The 16452-nt window shown below is 37.5% G+C and overlaps 1 protein-coding gene across 8 annotated transcripts in view; it reads left to right on the plus strand.

Moving 5' to 3' along the window:
- The window catches only part of LOC112056416 (MAP kinase-activating death domain protein), a 43625-nt gene that overhangs the window by 5389 nt on the left and 21784 nt on the right, over positions 1-16452 (plus strand). For 6 of the 8 annotated variants that reach the window (XM_052882328.1, XM_052882323.1, XM_052882326.1 and 3 more), the window contains exons 2-17: positions 534-747; positions 2366-2546; positions 3620-3761; positions 4655-4787; positions 6341-6498; positions 7318-7568; positions 8004-8256; positions 9556-9682; positions 10151-10183; positions 11723-11814; positions 12542-12749; positions 13076-13234; positions 13833-14043; positions 14562-14663; positions 14746-14840; positions 15768-15953. In XM_052882328.1, coding sequence (XP_052738288.1) covers positions 646-747; positions 2366-2546; positions 3620-3761; positions 4655-4787; positions 6341-6498; positions 7318-7568; positions 8004-8256; positions 9556-9682; positions 10151-10183; positions 11723-11814; positions 12542-12749; positions 13076-13234; positions 13833-14043; positions 14562-14663; positions 14746-14840; positions 15768-15953 — 2433 coding nt within the window. In that variant the 5' untranslated portion in view covers positions 534-645. The remainder of the gene's footprint in view (positions 1-533; positions 748-2365; positions 2547-3619; positions 3762-4654; positions 4788-6340; positions 6499-7317; positions 7569-8003; positions 8257-9555; positions 9683-10150; positions 10184-11722; positions 11815-12541; positions 12750-13075; positions 13235-13832; positions 14044-14561; positions 14664-14745; positions 14841-15767; positions 15954-16452) is intronic. The other 2 variants (XM_052882325.1, XM_052882331.1) reach the window with 1 other exon arrangement.

Consider the following 16452-nt stretch of genomic DNA (forward strand, 5'->3'; position numbering starts at 1 on the left):
AATTCGATTTAATAAAAAAGTGATCATAAAACACGACAAGTGAAACTTCATATCTGAAATATATTTTCATTCACTACGGCGCTCCGTAATGAATGAAAATATAATTCAGATATCTACAAAGACAAAGTGGAAAAAATTTAAATACGATTGACGATTTTTCGTTTCACCAAGTTTCAAATAACAACTTGTATTTTAAAAAAGTTTTACTTCAAAAGTAAGACTCAAAGCCCTACATCTACTCGTAGGTAGGTATACTTATTATGAAGTTAAGTCGTGGATTGGACGACGTATAGGACGTATGCTATTGCGTATAGGTTTTATTTACCACTGCTTGCCTGACTGCCCCCCATAGAAACAAATCAATGCTGTCTGAACCTTGCAATCTATCGTTTTTACCTTTACTGACGCACTTAGTTCCAGCGTGCCATTTGCGTATAAGGTATAGTACATGTTTAAACATATACAAATGCATATTTAGCTTTAGATATATCTATATTTTATATTACATTGTGTAAATGAATAGTTTGTTTCAGGAATTTAAGAAACGTGATAATTATGAAAAGCAATATTACAATAGTATATCAATATAATGGGTAATGGGATATATGGGTATCCAAGTATTATAAGGTCGTGCATATCAAAACTATGGACATTCAGAAACAGCAGCTATGTCCACGGTTGGTGGATTATTTAACTATTGTTGGTGCTAAACCCTATACGTCGGGTAAGGGGTTGGCGCCTGTTCAGGTAAGTGTATTTTTTTTTTGGTATTTTTCTACAAATCCCTTAGTCTATATATTAATTATTATAAAGAGGAAAGATGTGTTTGTTTGTTTTTTCTTTGCATTGAATATAGGCTTTGCAATACTGGCCCGAATTGAAAAATTTTTTCAGTCTTGGGTAGCTACACTATCCCCGAGTGCTATAGTCTATAGTTTATCCCCATATTCCTACAGGAACGGAAACCACACGGGTGAAACCGCATGGCGTCTGCTAAGTCTTATAATCTATACTGATTATAATATCAGTAAACGCAAACAAACATACAATCAAATCATTCCTGATTTGATTGTATGTTTGTTTGCATTGATAGGATCTGCAACTACTGGACCGATTTGAAACATTCTTTCACCATTATAATCCTACATTATCCCTGATGAACATAGGCCATACGAGTATTTTATCTCCGTATTCCCACGGGAACGAGAGCTACGCGGGTGAAACCGCGGGGCGTCTGCTAGCAACGAATATAATTGATAAACTTTTTTAATAACGAATGTTAGTGATGTATTTTTTAATATGACCATTAATTTCCTCCAATTAGTCGTAAACACTGTGTTAGGTTGGAATATTTATTGTAGTACCTATTTACTACAGTAAGTATTCCAACGGGCGAGCATCGAACCCTTGACCTCTCGGTTTTGAATCCCCTTAACCGTAAGGAGCTATTGAGGCATGAGCGACTCGACCGAGATCAAGAGCGAGCGAATGACTATTTATATGTACAGTTACTCAATACACTTACGATTTGTGGGAATAAACATGATACGGGATATTCGTCGTACGTATACTGTAAGCTGCGGCCGTGAATCGATACGAAAAAGTAGTATTCAAATTGTTATCAAATTATTTATTACTTTTACTATGTGCAGTAAAAAAGTATTAATTGAAAAATCGAATAAGTTTAAAACAATCTCGTAGCCATTCGTAGCACAAGCTACGCGCATTGAAAGTAAAAAGTTACGAGTATCTAAACCAGTTTGAGTATTATTCAAATTTTAATAAAATGTTCCAAATAGTTATTATATTTATGACTTTTATATAATTTCAATGAAATAGTATGAATGTATTTCAAAGCTCTAGCCAAATTTCAAAGTTCTAGGTCGACGGAAAGTACCATATAAACTTTAATTCCCGAGAGTGTTGAAATATAGGTTTTATGCTGCATATACCGTCGTATCTTTTCACGTTCACTTCAAAGTTTGTTTCACAACTTCAAGGAACAGGGAACTGTAGACTATAAATTCAAAATCACTCTTTTTTTTATTCTTTACAAGTTAGCCCTTGACTACAATCTCACCTGATGGTAAGTGATAATGCAGTCTAAGATGGAAGCGGGCTAACTTGTTAGGAGGAGGATGAAAATCCACACCCCTTCCGGTTTCTACACGGCATCGTACCGGAACGCTAAATCGCTTGGCGGTACTCTTTCCCGAGTTAGAGGATATTGGCAGGCAGTCAGAAAACATGATCCTAATTATAAGTAGGATAACTGTATTTTCCGTCTGCCAGTGCCGCTCTATCCCTTTAGATGTACAGATTTACTTTTTAAAGTGCTGTAAGAGTCGTAACATGATGTATGTAGGCACCGGAGCTACTCAGGCGTTACCCTCTCACCAACCACGATGACTTCCCGCTGCCGCTGGACATGGTGTACTTCTGCCAGCCCGAGGGTTGCGTGTCGGTGGGGCAGCGCCGACAGCTGGCGCACATCACCACCAGGGACACCACCTCGTTCGTCTTCACGCTCACTGACAAGGACTCGGGTAAGATTTTTATAGCTATATAGTTCCAAAAAATAATATATGTAATTGCAATAATATTGTATCGTGTCATCTCATCATAAGCTTATATTAACGTATTAAATTAAAAAAATTGGTTGTCGGTAAAGTCTTAAGCTGCCTGTCCACCAAAGTGGAGAGAGGCGGAGAAACGGACTAATGCGGAGCGGAGTTGCGTATTGTGTCTGTCCATCGGAGAGGAGTGAGGCTGCGGAGCGGATTGAGAAAGTAATGCGAAGCCGAGTTGCAGACGTGATTCCCCGCTCAGCTTACCGTTTTTATATGAATTTTTCAACTAGCTAGCAAGTCTCTGCCCACTGAAGAGATTTTGTGCAATCCTATTAATATTTCTTTCTTTACTGTGGCAATGTGTTTATTAGTGTGTGTATAAATTACGCGTGTGTGTATTGCGAGTCAAATTTATAGTTGTGTGTAGTGTATGGACACAGAATATACTTAATGGTGTTAAATGTTTTTGATATGTGAGTTTACCTCGTCCCCCTCAAAAAATGACAGACTTTTTTGTTGATGAATTTGGGTGCGACCCACGTCCAGTTATTAATGGTCTAAGAGTATTAATGATTATTTATATCAAATGTATTAGTCTATTATATATTATGGAAGAGCGGGGCCGCCCGTCACAAGTTACAGTAGTAATACTGCAAACTTAATGGGATGGTTCCAATCACAATATTACTGCTATGTTTGAAAATAATGTACTAATATGTTGAATCTTTGGAATAAACTATCTATTTCTCCGTTTCTCAGCTCCGCTGCCTCGCTCCGACAACCAATTTTTTTTTATTTATTATGGACGACAATTTCACGTTATAATGTCCTAAGAAAAATGTGATATGTTATGAAACTCAATAGGTACGCTATAACCCCACTATCTAGAGCAAAAAAATACAATTTATTATTCATCTATACAGAGAAGCCAACCCAAAAGTAAAAGATAATTTCACGATGACTCCTATCATAGTGGAACGGGACACTTTCGTGTTTCATCGATTTATAAGACGTTATTACGTCAATGAAAGAAATTTGACTAACTTTAGGTAAAACGCGCTATGGGATCTGCATCAACTTCTACCGTGCGGTGGAGCGCGCGCCGGCGCCGGGCCCGCGCGAGCGCAGCGGTCTTCGTCGGGAATCGTGGCGCAAGTCCATGGAGAGGAGCTCCGACTCCGCCTTCTCCAGGTGAACATTCTCTACTACTACTACTGAGTTCTGCGACACCTTCTACCGCGCAATGTTGTTATAACTAGACAGTGCGAGTCTCGAGTTCGTCTTGTCTTGTCTGCTTCACTCTTGACAGAGTGGTTGTGGTCACTTTAAGGTTGGTGGCAAACTTATCTCGCCATTCCTCTCCTACCTACTGTAGCTTCTAACACATTGGTGGAGCGAACCATTGAGAGCGGTTTTGATTTGTCGTTTTAAGCTATCCTCGGCAACTCAAATATGACCATGTATCTCCGAAAGTAGTTATCGCAGATTACACACAGTTACATGTACAAGATTGCATTACTTTTTGCATACTTATATACACAATTAAAAAAAAAGCGGCCAAGTGCGAGTCAGACTCGCCCATGAAGGGTTACGTTTCAGCAAGCAACATAAACTTCTTGCTCATTAATTACATATACACTATATATATATACATTATTAGGATTACGATTTAAGACGTTTTAAAAAAAACTACTTACAAGATCTCGTTCAAAGCAATTTTCGGTGGAAGTTTGCATGGTAATGTACATTATAGGTTTTTTAATTTTATCATTCTCTTGCAAGTTACAGGGGGAGGGGTGGGGGCACATTTTATCACTTTGGAAGCGTCTCTCGTACAAACAAAAGTCCTATCTTAGATATTATTAATTTGAGTTTCAGTTTTAAGTATTCACGGAATACATCGACTCACCAAGTTTCAACAGTATTGCTCTTAAAGTTTCGGAAAAAAGTGGCATACGGACGGACAGACAGACATGACGAATCTATAAGGGTTCCGTTTTTGCCATTTGGCTACGGAACCCTAAAAACTTTCATCATCCCTATTGCTGAACATGTTGTAGACTAATGCGTAGCGAATGTTCCAGTGACTATAGGAGCAGCAACGTAGCGCCGAGCGACTCGGACTGCAGCGCCGCGCCGCGCCTCGCGCCCGCGCCGCCCGACTCCGAGAGCGGCGGCTCGCACTCGCCCAGCCCGCGTGCCACCAGGAAACGACAGGTTACTTCACTTCCTTCAATGTTATCATGTTTTTTTTTCTGACTGTGTAAGTGCCGTCGCCTTATGGGACCTTAGCGACGTCACCGGGGGATTTGAGCGAGCGCAGAAGCATCGCCTGATCGAGCCCGAAGGCAGAAGCAGAGTAGATAGGCGGAACGACTCTCTAAGGGCGTCTCCTCTGAGACTCGGACCTCGGCTTAGAGGGGCGTTCGGGAAGGGTGTTTTGTCCTGACTGTATCAAATTGAAAAAATATTGATGCCACCGACAGACACACATTCGGACATTTAACCAAATATAGCTAAAATCCACCGCAAGGATACTTCCCAAATGTTCCAAATGAAACCGCATCGAAATTGGTCCATCCGTTTAAGTGCTACTATGCCACAGACAGGCACACACAGACAAACATAGAAGTATAACTTATAACCCCTCTTTTTGCGTAGGGGTTAAAAAGGGCCTTGACGAAGATACAGAGTGTTTAAAGTTTTCAAAGGCACAACAAAGTGATTTAAAGTTTTCGTATTTTGCTTTCGAGAAACGGAAACCTACTCGTAAAAACGAATGCCGATGGGCATCCATAAAAATATAAACGAACCAACAAACTTATTCATTTCAGCTGAAATGTTCAATCCTTTTCTATTATTATACCCGACCCAACCTAATCGATATAACTTTCTCTTATAAAGAAGTTTTAATTGAGTTTCTAGCTGGTACGAGTGACGCAATACTTTTTATACCTAAAATAACATTTGATGACGCAGAACTGAACTTAAACGATTACATTTTATATTTTTGTTTTTCTTTGCGTCTTCACGTTTTATTCAGCATCATTAACAAAAATACGAGTCATTATCAACCCATATTCGGCTCACTGCTGAACTCGAGTCTCCTCTCATTCTGTGAGGGGTTAGGCCAATAGTCCACCACGCTGGCCCAATGCGGATTGGCAGACTTCACACACGCAGAGAATTAAGAAAATTCTCGGATATGCAGGTTTCCTCACGATGTTTTCCTTTACCGTTCGAGACACGTGATATTTAATTGCTTAAAATGCACACAACCGAAAAGTTGGAGGTGCATGTACCGTACCCCGGACCGTATTCGAACCCACACCCTCCGGAATCGGAGGCAGAGGCCATATCCACTGATCTATCACGGTTTAAAAAAAATACGAGTATATTATGAAAATATACGAGATAGGTATGTAACAATACAACATACGTCCTCCACAACGTATCAATATCATCGATCTCCTATTAAAAAGTGGATGCACAATCAGCGAACAAGAAACGTACCCACTCAATGCCAAATACAACTTCTTGGCACTCCATTCAAGTAGTCGCATTTGTAAATTCATCCTTAAACTCAATCTTTAAAGTTGAATTTGCTCAGAAAAAAAATTCACTTAATAACTGGCCAAGCAAAATTGGCCAGTTATTAAGTGAAAATTTTGTACATGATTGTGCGTCCTTTATTATAAAAGGTCAATGATCAATATACAACAAAATAAAAGTACCTACTCGTAATTAAGAATAGCATTTGTTTGTTTCAGCGAGTGAGGAATCATTCCCTAACGTCCATTTGCCTTTTATCACACCACCCTTTCTTTTCCACATTCCGAGAGTGCCTCTTTATCCTTAAAAAATTAATTGATGCCTGCAACGAGTCTTCCAGTCCGAGGCGCGTTGGCGCGTCCAGACAAACGTTTAGGTATGTATACATTAGTAAATAAGATATTTACTTATAATATTTTTATATAAAAATAACAATCTTTATGTAATAGTAAAGAGGGAAGAGTTGATTGTTTGTTTGTTGGAATTGAATTTCTGTTGAAGACTTGAAAAATACTAGACCAATTTGTAATTTTTTTTCACCTTTAGAATCCTGCATTATCTCTGATGAACATAGACTATCTTTTAACCCCTTGTTCCAACGGGAACGGGAATTATGTTGGTGATACGCGATGAGTCTGCTAATATTTATTAGTAGCAGCCGTCACGTGGTTTCACCCGCGTAGACTAAACAGTAAACTCGATTTTGGGAGACGCTCAAACTCTTTCCAATGTTAAGTAGTTAAATTAGTATTATCAATTAAATTTTATTGAATTCGTAATAAAGCTATACTCATGATATCGCATCCGTCTAACGCCCACGAATTGATGTATCATTTAATTTGAAGGACATAGCATATTGACTATTTCACATTTTTAAATTATACAATAGCTGTGTGATACAAATTCAAATAACTTCGATGAAGAAATTCTCAATTAAACTCATACTAAGTTAAAGCTCACAAAACTTAACACTCACAGGGATACCCATGCCTAGATAAACTAATTTTTATTTAAAATCTGAATCAGCATTATAATGTTTAAGACATGCTCGGACAAATATACATACACGGGAATGTGATAAACACATTTCGAAGCTGATATTGACTGACATATACAAAAAAACCGTGTAATTTTGACAATATAATTCAATACGGTCGATTATCTACTTTTTTAAAGTTTAATTTTCTTGTATCAGAGATACGGTTTGGTCGGTGTTAACGGGCCAAGCGTACGACAACACTCCGACAATAGTGGTCCACGACGTCAAAGAGATCGAGACGTGGATCCTGCGTCTATTGTCGGCGCCCGTGCCCGTGCCCGGCAAGACACGGCTCGAGCTGGAGGTGCTGTCGCCCACTGCGCACGCGCCGCTCGTGTTCGCGCTGCCAGACCACACAAGGTTCACTCTCGTGGACTTCCCTTTACATCTGCCTTTGGAATTACTCGGTGAGTCCTTCAAAAACGAGTGCTGTAGACTGAAGTAAAACTCCTTTCAAAAATAACAAAGCGCCATCTATGAGCTTTGGGCACAATGCTACGTTCGTTTCTCGAATACGGGTGGTATAAAGTTGTTTCGACAGTGATAGTGTAATAAAAGGGTATTTAATGTTTTGAGTTCATATTTTTGTTAGGCAGCGTAAATGCCGTCACGCTGCTAGTAGTTTTGTACGATAATGTTTTGTGGTGTAATTATGCAAGCAGGGGAGGTGAGTTTTAATGCAGTCTTAAATAATCCTTTAAAACTATACCCACGGTCACAAGTCCTGGGACCTGCTCGAGTTGTTTCCTCTATTACAAAACTGTAATAAAATCACTGTCGATGCAAATAAATCATATATTATAATAAGTAAACTCTAAAAAATCGTTTGTTTTATATTTTAGGAGTAGACACCTGCTTGAAAGTATTAACACTGATAATGTTAGAAAACAAAGTAGTGGTACAGTCTCGCGACTACAACGCCTTGTCGATGTCGGTGATGGCGCTCGTGTCAATGCTGTACCCGCTCGAGTACATGTTCCCCGCCATCCCTCTGCTGCCCAGTTGTATGAACTGCGCCGAACAACTGCTGTTGGCACCGACGCCATTTCTCATTGGAATCCCGGCAAACTTCCTCACCTACAAAAAGAACTTCAGGTACGCTTCTATATTTTTTTTTATTACGATTATTTTAATGAAAAAATATTCAAGATTACTTTACTTAAATTTAATTAATTTTTCCCTATTCATAAAAATGGGTTGAAGTATTTGTGTCGTTCATTGTTAAAGTGAGTTATCTCCATGTAATTTGTTTTTTTAACTAATTATTATTTATATAGATAAAGCGCAAAAGCCCAGCCCTCTTATTATGTGAATATATGGAGTTGATAGTAAATAAAAATTAAATAAAGGATGCACCCGTTGAACGACACATTTTTAATTGCATCTTGGTCTAAGATCTGGCATTAGAAATCCGTTATATATTAATGATAATAAATGAATGATATATAACACTCACAGGGACACATTGCAAATAGTAAAATTGCGGCTAGACCCATTTTTCATACAAAATATGAGAAACTAAACCGAAAGCAATCTAATACAGTTAAATTCAGCGTAAAATAAGCTTTCATTTGACATATTAGACGACTAAATAACTAATGAGGGTACTTATATAAATAACATGATTCAATTGTTTATATCTGGCAACACACAGGTGGAAAGCAGGCCACCTTTACTTATTAATTTTTTTGTGTATATTCTTATTAATTGGTGTATGATTTCTTTTAAATTAACTAATAAGGGAAGAAGATGAAATAAATTAAAAAAAATAATCATATGATACTGTCCGGCCGCAATTTAACTATGCAAACTTTGTGCAATGTGTCAATGTGAATATTTTATTTCATTTATTTCTTATACAAAATAAGTAACAGATGAGGGTATATATATTCCTTATGCCGGATCTCGTACTATTTGATCATCCTGGTAATCATCATCATCATCTCCTTACCCTTATCCCACTTAGGTGGGGTCGGAAAAATATGTCAATCTTTTCCATTCGTCTCTCATCATCCACTCCTTTTACACACATGTCCTCTTTCACGCAATCCAACCATCTATTCTTTGGCCTTCCTCTCCTCTTATGTCCTTCCACTTGCACATTCAACATTTTTCTAGTAATATGACTTTCCTCCCTACGCATTACATGTCGATACCAATATACCATACCAAACTAACCTTCTACTCTTCAATTTTTCTGTCACTTGCGCCACCTTCAGACTTCCTCTTATATACTCATTCCTTATTTTATGTATTCTTGTCACACCACACATCCAATTCAACATGCTCATTCCGTTCACACGCATTCGTTTACTATCCGTCCTTTTCACCGCCCAACAGTCTGATCCATACAGCAAGATAATATTGATTAAAAAAAAACAAAATATTTCGCAGGTTTCCTGACGATATTTGGGTTGTAGACTTAGATGCAACAAAACTGACATGTCCCACTGGTACCGACCAGGAGTTACCTCCACTACCAGAACCGGAGAGCTCTGTCCTGAAAAATCACTTGAAACAGGTAGGTATATGAAAAATATTCATTGATTTGTGATATCTTGATGTCATCACCGATTTTAATTCTAATGCACGCGACTCGTGCGCAATCCTATTTATTGAGTGTTGCTAACTGTGCAGCTGTTTTTAATTATACGCATAGTTTTAACTTTTTTTCACGATTACTTGTTATAAATAAGCTCCTACAAAATATTGAATGTACGTTCTATGATATTATATCTAATGTGTGTGTTTTAAGCGATATTTGATTCTGCAAAGGACGATTTTTTTTATATTGTTTTATATAAACAAATGTCCCTTAATATTTTATTGTCACCTTTGTAGAATGAAATATCCCTGGTCCTAGATTTCACTTGGATGAGACATTTTCACATTTAACACAAAATCTTTATTTTAACCTATTTTCTAACTGTCTTAAATCTACAGATTTCAATTTCACTAACATTCTACTCACTTTTTCCTACTTCACTAGGCTATGCAAGTCATGGGAACCGCCGGAACTGGTGTAAATATATATTATTTTTACATTGCACAATATTCACTATATAATCACTTTTGAACAGTTTTGTGCCAGCATTTTTAAAACATGTGCCGACCTTTTAGAAATCACACAAAACAAAAATTTATACTTGTATGTAAATGGTAATGCAAAAAAACATATTCGTCCCAAATTGAACACATATTATATATCTAAGAGGGGGCATATAAAATAAAAGCTTGACTGAAATTAGTGTATAGATTATAATATATTATATAACTAAATACAAACTACACCAATATATATAACATTACATTTAATGTGTATGTATTGTAAATGAACATTTTATATCGTTCATTGTATTTAAAATATTACTCATATATTGTGGGTGTTACATGGTTTCAGTCATTGTTTTATTTGCATCGTTTAGCATGTAATATTTTGTGGTTGTGCAAAAATATTCATTTATGAAACACCATGACAGCAGACACTCGCGTTGTGCAAGTGTTTCTGTAATGTTATTGATTAAATAATATTAATAATTAAAAAAAATAATTGTGATGCAGCATGAAATAACTACCAAAGTTCTAATACTCATTCTAACAATATAACGTATATAATATACAATATATTATAATATATTTATTATACCTATATAGCATGCAAATAATACTGTAAATTGCTATAAAGTTTTATTTTATGTTATAATGTTTTGTTCGTTACATTGGAGTTGGTTTTTAAGCTAAATGTAACAGCTGAAATGTAGTAGTGTTATAATAAGCTTCAAATTAAACATGCTATATTATACCTGAGCATTTATAATTATAGTCTACAGATATGGAAGTTAGGGAAGTTATAAAGCCAAGAAATGAGAAGTATACATAAATATTATATAACCTTTATTAATATACTTAAATTTGATAAAACGTTTTCTTTACTTACGAGTAGTGTTAAAATTTGAATAAATACAAATTACATAATACGAGTAGGTATATTTATCTTATATGTTTATAAACACATTTTATTTTATGTTGATATAGAACGATAAAATAATTGGAATTTTGTAATATAATTTAATAATTATACACATTAACTATGTATATTAATATATAATTATGTATTTTTTAAACATTGAAGGTCTGTATCATAAAATGTGTGAAATATTGAAATTTAGGCTACACATCTAAATGAAATGGTGTTGAAACATTAAGTAGTGTTTAGCGGAATGTACGTAGTAGCTTAAATTTTGAGTATTTATATATAATAATACAATATAATTTGCCAGCATTTGAAAACTTGGACAATAAAGTTTTAGGATAGTACTTTTAGGTACCTGCTAGTAGCCATCGCTCAAAAACAATATTTAAGAAAGTACTCAGTGATGCTAAATACTTGTGCATTGGTGTGATTGGTTTGATATATCTATTAATAATGAATTAATATAAATTTAAATTCTCTGAATATCGTAATATACCTAAGTTTGTTTTAGCTTTCTGGGTAATTTCTAGTATAACAATAAAATGAACAGTTAAGTTAGCAATAAATGGAAAATTACTTGTTAACCAGGCCCTAAGCAGTCTCACCAACAGTTCCGCTGACCACGCGTCGGCGTCTCTGATGCCTTCTCGCAGAGACAGCGTCGGAGGAGCTACACTTAAGTAAGATACGAATAAAACAGAATTGGGGAGAAGCCACACGATGCGGTGCGGTAGCGGCGCCGCAGGCACGCCGCAACACGGTGCGGTGTGGTCGTTGCGTGGCGTCGGAGCAGTGTCGCTTCGGCGTACCGCATACAAATATTATGCCACACGGTTCGTGCAGGCGCCGCATCGCAGGCACGCACGGCGCGATGTGGTCGCGGCGCGGCGCCGGAGCAGTGTCGTTTCGGCGTCCCGCATACAAATATTATGCCACACGGTTCGTTCATGCGCCGCATCGCAGGCACGCACGGTGCGATGTGGTCGCGGTGCGGCGCCGGAGCAGTGTCGCTCATACAAATATCAATGATATGCTTGACGGCGCGCTCCAGCGCCGCACACCACATTTGTACAGCAATGCGGCAAACCGTCTCCGGTGCGGTGCCGCACCACACCGTGTGGCTTCACCTAACATAACCTTTTTTAATGTTAATAATACCTATTAAAAACAAGTGAAAGCCAGTTTGATTGCTATAGCTTGGCAACTTCGTGTAGCGATGAATGAAAAACCCACGACTGATGCACCTCACTTCCCCGCACACACGATTTCACACCCGCGCAGTCTTTCCCCCCGTCCCGCATATAATGGGAGTGTCATCAACGAACTTGCCAGACTATAGTCATATAGTCAAATAGCAAAATTTTCGAAATAATCAGTAGTACTCAGTTAAGTATTGCCTCTATGCAGAGTGCAGCCAGCGTCATTCAGGGAGGGCTCCCACAGCACGCCGGAGAGCCGGCGCGTGTCGGTGGGCAGCGCGCACGCGCAGCGCCTGTCGCTGGCGTCTCCGCAACCGCACGCTTCGCCGCAGCCGCACTCGCCGCCGCAGCCCTTCAACCCGCTCATATACGGCAACGACGTGGACTCCGTGGACGTTGCTACTAGAGTCGCGATGGTGAGTCATTCAGGGAGGGCTCGCAAAGCACGTCCCAGCTGCACGCGGCGCCGCAGCCGCACTTGCCGCCGCAGTCCTTCAGAGACTAGTATTATTTATTAACTTTAGCTGTATTTTCGTAAACTGTAAAATTAAACTGTTAAATATTCTGTATCCTCAATTGTTGTCTAAACATTTTTTTAGACAAACGAGAAAATTAGCTCTTGATTTTTCTGTGTTATTATATCACTATACATATCACTAATAACTTAAGAGATATATCATTCTAACCTATTTGATTTCTCAATAATAATAAAAGACAATATAACACGAAAATTTCGTTTCAGGTGCGATTTTTCAATTCACAAAACGTATTGGCCAACTTCATGGAACACACTCGCACGCTGCGCCTGTACCCGCGCCCTGTGGTCGCGTTTCAGATCAACAGCTTCCTGCGCTCCAGACCAAGGACGAGCTCTTTTTTGAACAAATTTGCTAGAACGCAGGTGAAATTTTGAACAAGTTTAAAAATGGTTTTACGTACACATTTATGATTTATTTTAAGGCCCCTCGCAACAAAAGAAATGTCTTGTCTTGAGATATGTCGTGGTACGCATCTTAAAGTGCACCATAACGTTACCTTAACAAACTAACTAGATATAACTGTTAGTGTTAAAACTGGCGACGCAAATTTAGTTCAGTTCAAGGCAACTAAAACGCAGGCATGTCTACTGACGGCAAAACGGAATCCTTTCGCACATAACGCTTTGCGTCTTCTATGAGAAATTATACGCACGGCTGAGGTTTGGAATACCCTTCCCAAGTCTGTGTTTCCTGAATCTTATAACTTGGGTATCTTCAAAACAAGAGTGAATAGGCACCTTTTAGGAATGCGTGTCCCATCTTAGAGTGTATCTACACTTACCATTTTTTGCAGAAAAAAAACTGTCATTATTTAGCTTATATTATAGTCAGCTCGCTGTTCTGATCTTGAGTTTGCGTTACGGCCGAACATAAAGACGTTTATTGTGTAGAATTAATAGACGTTCGACGCTAAATCTTCTGTGTGATGTGCACTGCAGACAGCTATTTTTTTTATTCTAGGCGGTGGAATTCTTAGCAGAATGGTCTCTTACGCCGTGTAATGTTGCCTTCTTGCGAGTACAAACTGGCGTATTTGACCCACGGCAAATTGGTGACAAGCCCAAGTGGTTCGCAGACCAGTTACAGCCGATTCGATTCGCTGTTTGGGACGACGGTAGCTCGTTAAATGGTGCATTGCGACAACTTCAGAGGCTTGAAAATCAACCGACAGGTACTCCTCGTAACTATAATATTTTGATGTCATTACCCACCTAAAGTAAACCATCCCCAACCCAAACAAAGTAAAGTCTTGACATACTAGTTTTACTAGTTAGTTAAAATAATCATGTTTATGTAAGTGTTTTTTGTGTTACTACTACTTCCATTATTATATAGGATGTCCCGTAAATGTTACGACATACTCTACAAGATGATAGCTGACATTAAGGCCATGTGCTGAAAAATTACTTAGACATTGATTTTATACTTGGTAATTATTTTTGAATAGTTGTTTCAAGTAATGGAAGTTTTAATTTTTCTACTGCAAAGAAAGTATTTTCCAAAAAACGGGTCTTTTAATGGCCACATTGAAAATTAATGTACTAGGCAAAGTTGTAAATCTAGCTCAAAACATGTTCATTTAATAGGGATTCCAAAGATGTAAACGGGACACCCTGTATGTATAGGTAATTGGAAAACATGGATTTATACTGTCAAAAGTTAATTTTTATTAATCTATTGTTTCCACAGACGAGAGTGGATCAGATTCCGAGGCGGCAGAGAGTACTAGTTCCTCGTATTCATCTTTAAGTGATTTTGTTTCCGAAATGGCTTCATCTGATTTATCACCAGGTACTCCTAATTCCTCTAAATATTTATTTCCATAAACATTTCAGAAACTATAATGTTTATTATTAATTCTTGTATCTTGTAGGTGCAAATGCTCACCAACAGCATGTAGTGGGAGAAACCTACAATGCAGTGATACAAGTTCCAATGACGCTATCATCTTCTTTGGATCCAAAAACGGTATGGTATAGTTTCTGATTATTAGGTTTTTTACCTACACCTTAAACCCGTTTTGGCTTACGATGTATGTATGACACTAGAGAAGTTAATATACGAACTATTGTATATTAACTTCTCTAGTGTTCTTCATTAAAGAAACTCCGTTCAATGAGCCTTTTTCCTTTAAAGGTGTTAAAAAAATCAGCTCCGGGGTAGATACAAGTCGACATGTGACCATCAAATTATAGTAAGCGACACTTTTAACGTAAGTGTAAATTTTTACAAGTGACAATTTCAATGAGTAAAATTTAAAATTAATTCTACTCACGTTACCGGCCGCGAAAGGTAAAATGGGTCGATACTAACTGCTTAGTGTATGCCTACAAAAACTATTTTTAAAACTATAGTGTAAGCGACAATAACATTTTTATCGGATTTTTTAAAAACCAGAGCGGAGGAAAAAGGCTTACAGACCAATAGTTTTTTTTTTACTGTATCGCGTTCAAACAGACAAACGAAGTGAATTGTTTGATTAAAATGATTTTGAATATTAGATATCGTTCTACTACATTGAAAAAATTTCATCATATTTTTTTGAGACGTGAATAGATAAAAAATTAAATTTTGAAATATTTTTATGAGCTAATACGCTGTCGGCGATGATGGTCTATATATATTTAGCTGTTTCGTGACGTCACGTTAACACTAAATCTTAACCGGTCGCAGTGTTTGACAAAGTTATTTAGTTTGACGTTTATTCCTCTAGTTACTACTACGACAGCGTTGGAAAAAATTTAATAAATACATAATTTTTAATTTAAGTTTTCTATGAAATTCTTAACTTTTATTTATTGATATCTATATATTTCGGACCCTTAATTCCATGTACTATACGAAATTAATATTGTTAATATTAATTTGATATGAGTCAACTACCTTATTCTGCAGGTATACACTCCTCCTTCGTCCTTAATGTTCGGAGACGAGGAACCTCGAAAGACGGGTCGTGAGTCGACTTCACCATCGCCATCCGCTTCCAGTTCGGAGCACAGCGACTTATCTGATGATGAGGTCCCCGGAGACACGGACAGACCGAACGTGGCCGACAGTCAACCAGCTCCTGTGAAAAAGAGTGTAAATTAAATTATTCTTTTTACATTTTAATAATGTATTTTGTTATTTGCTAATATGAGAAGTAATGGTAGAGTCAGATAGTTTATTAGTAAGATGGCACTAGAAATGTTGTTAGTGTTCCACTAGTTAATTGTAAATGTTACCTCGAAGGTTCAAACATTCAACATTCATCAAATTTTTAACACAAGCTAAATCCCGCTAATTTAAATCACTAATTACTTAGTTATTGATCTATAATAATAAAAGCTAAAGATGGTAGTAGGATTTGTGCAAAACTACAAATTATTACTAGTGTAATCATTACCATTCTGCATGATTGCTATACTATGTTCATTATTCTAGATATGAATTATAAGCTATTTGAATTGTACTTACGACGTAAAATTGTTTCTTTCTGGTTTTTGACGGCCTCCGTGGCGCAGTGGTATGCGCGGTGGATTTACAAAACGGAGGTCCTGGGTTCGATCCCCGGCTGGGCAGATTGAGATTTTCTTAATTT

Source organism: Bicyclus anynana, chromosome 6 (assembly GCF_947172395.1).
Source record: "Bicyclus anynana chromosome 6, ilBicAnyn1.1, whole genome shotgun sequence".
NCBI classification, from domain to species: domain Eukaryota; kingdom Metazoa; phylum Arthropoda; class Insecta; order Lepidoptera; family Nymphalidae; genus Bicyclus; species Bicyclus anynana.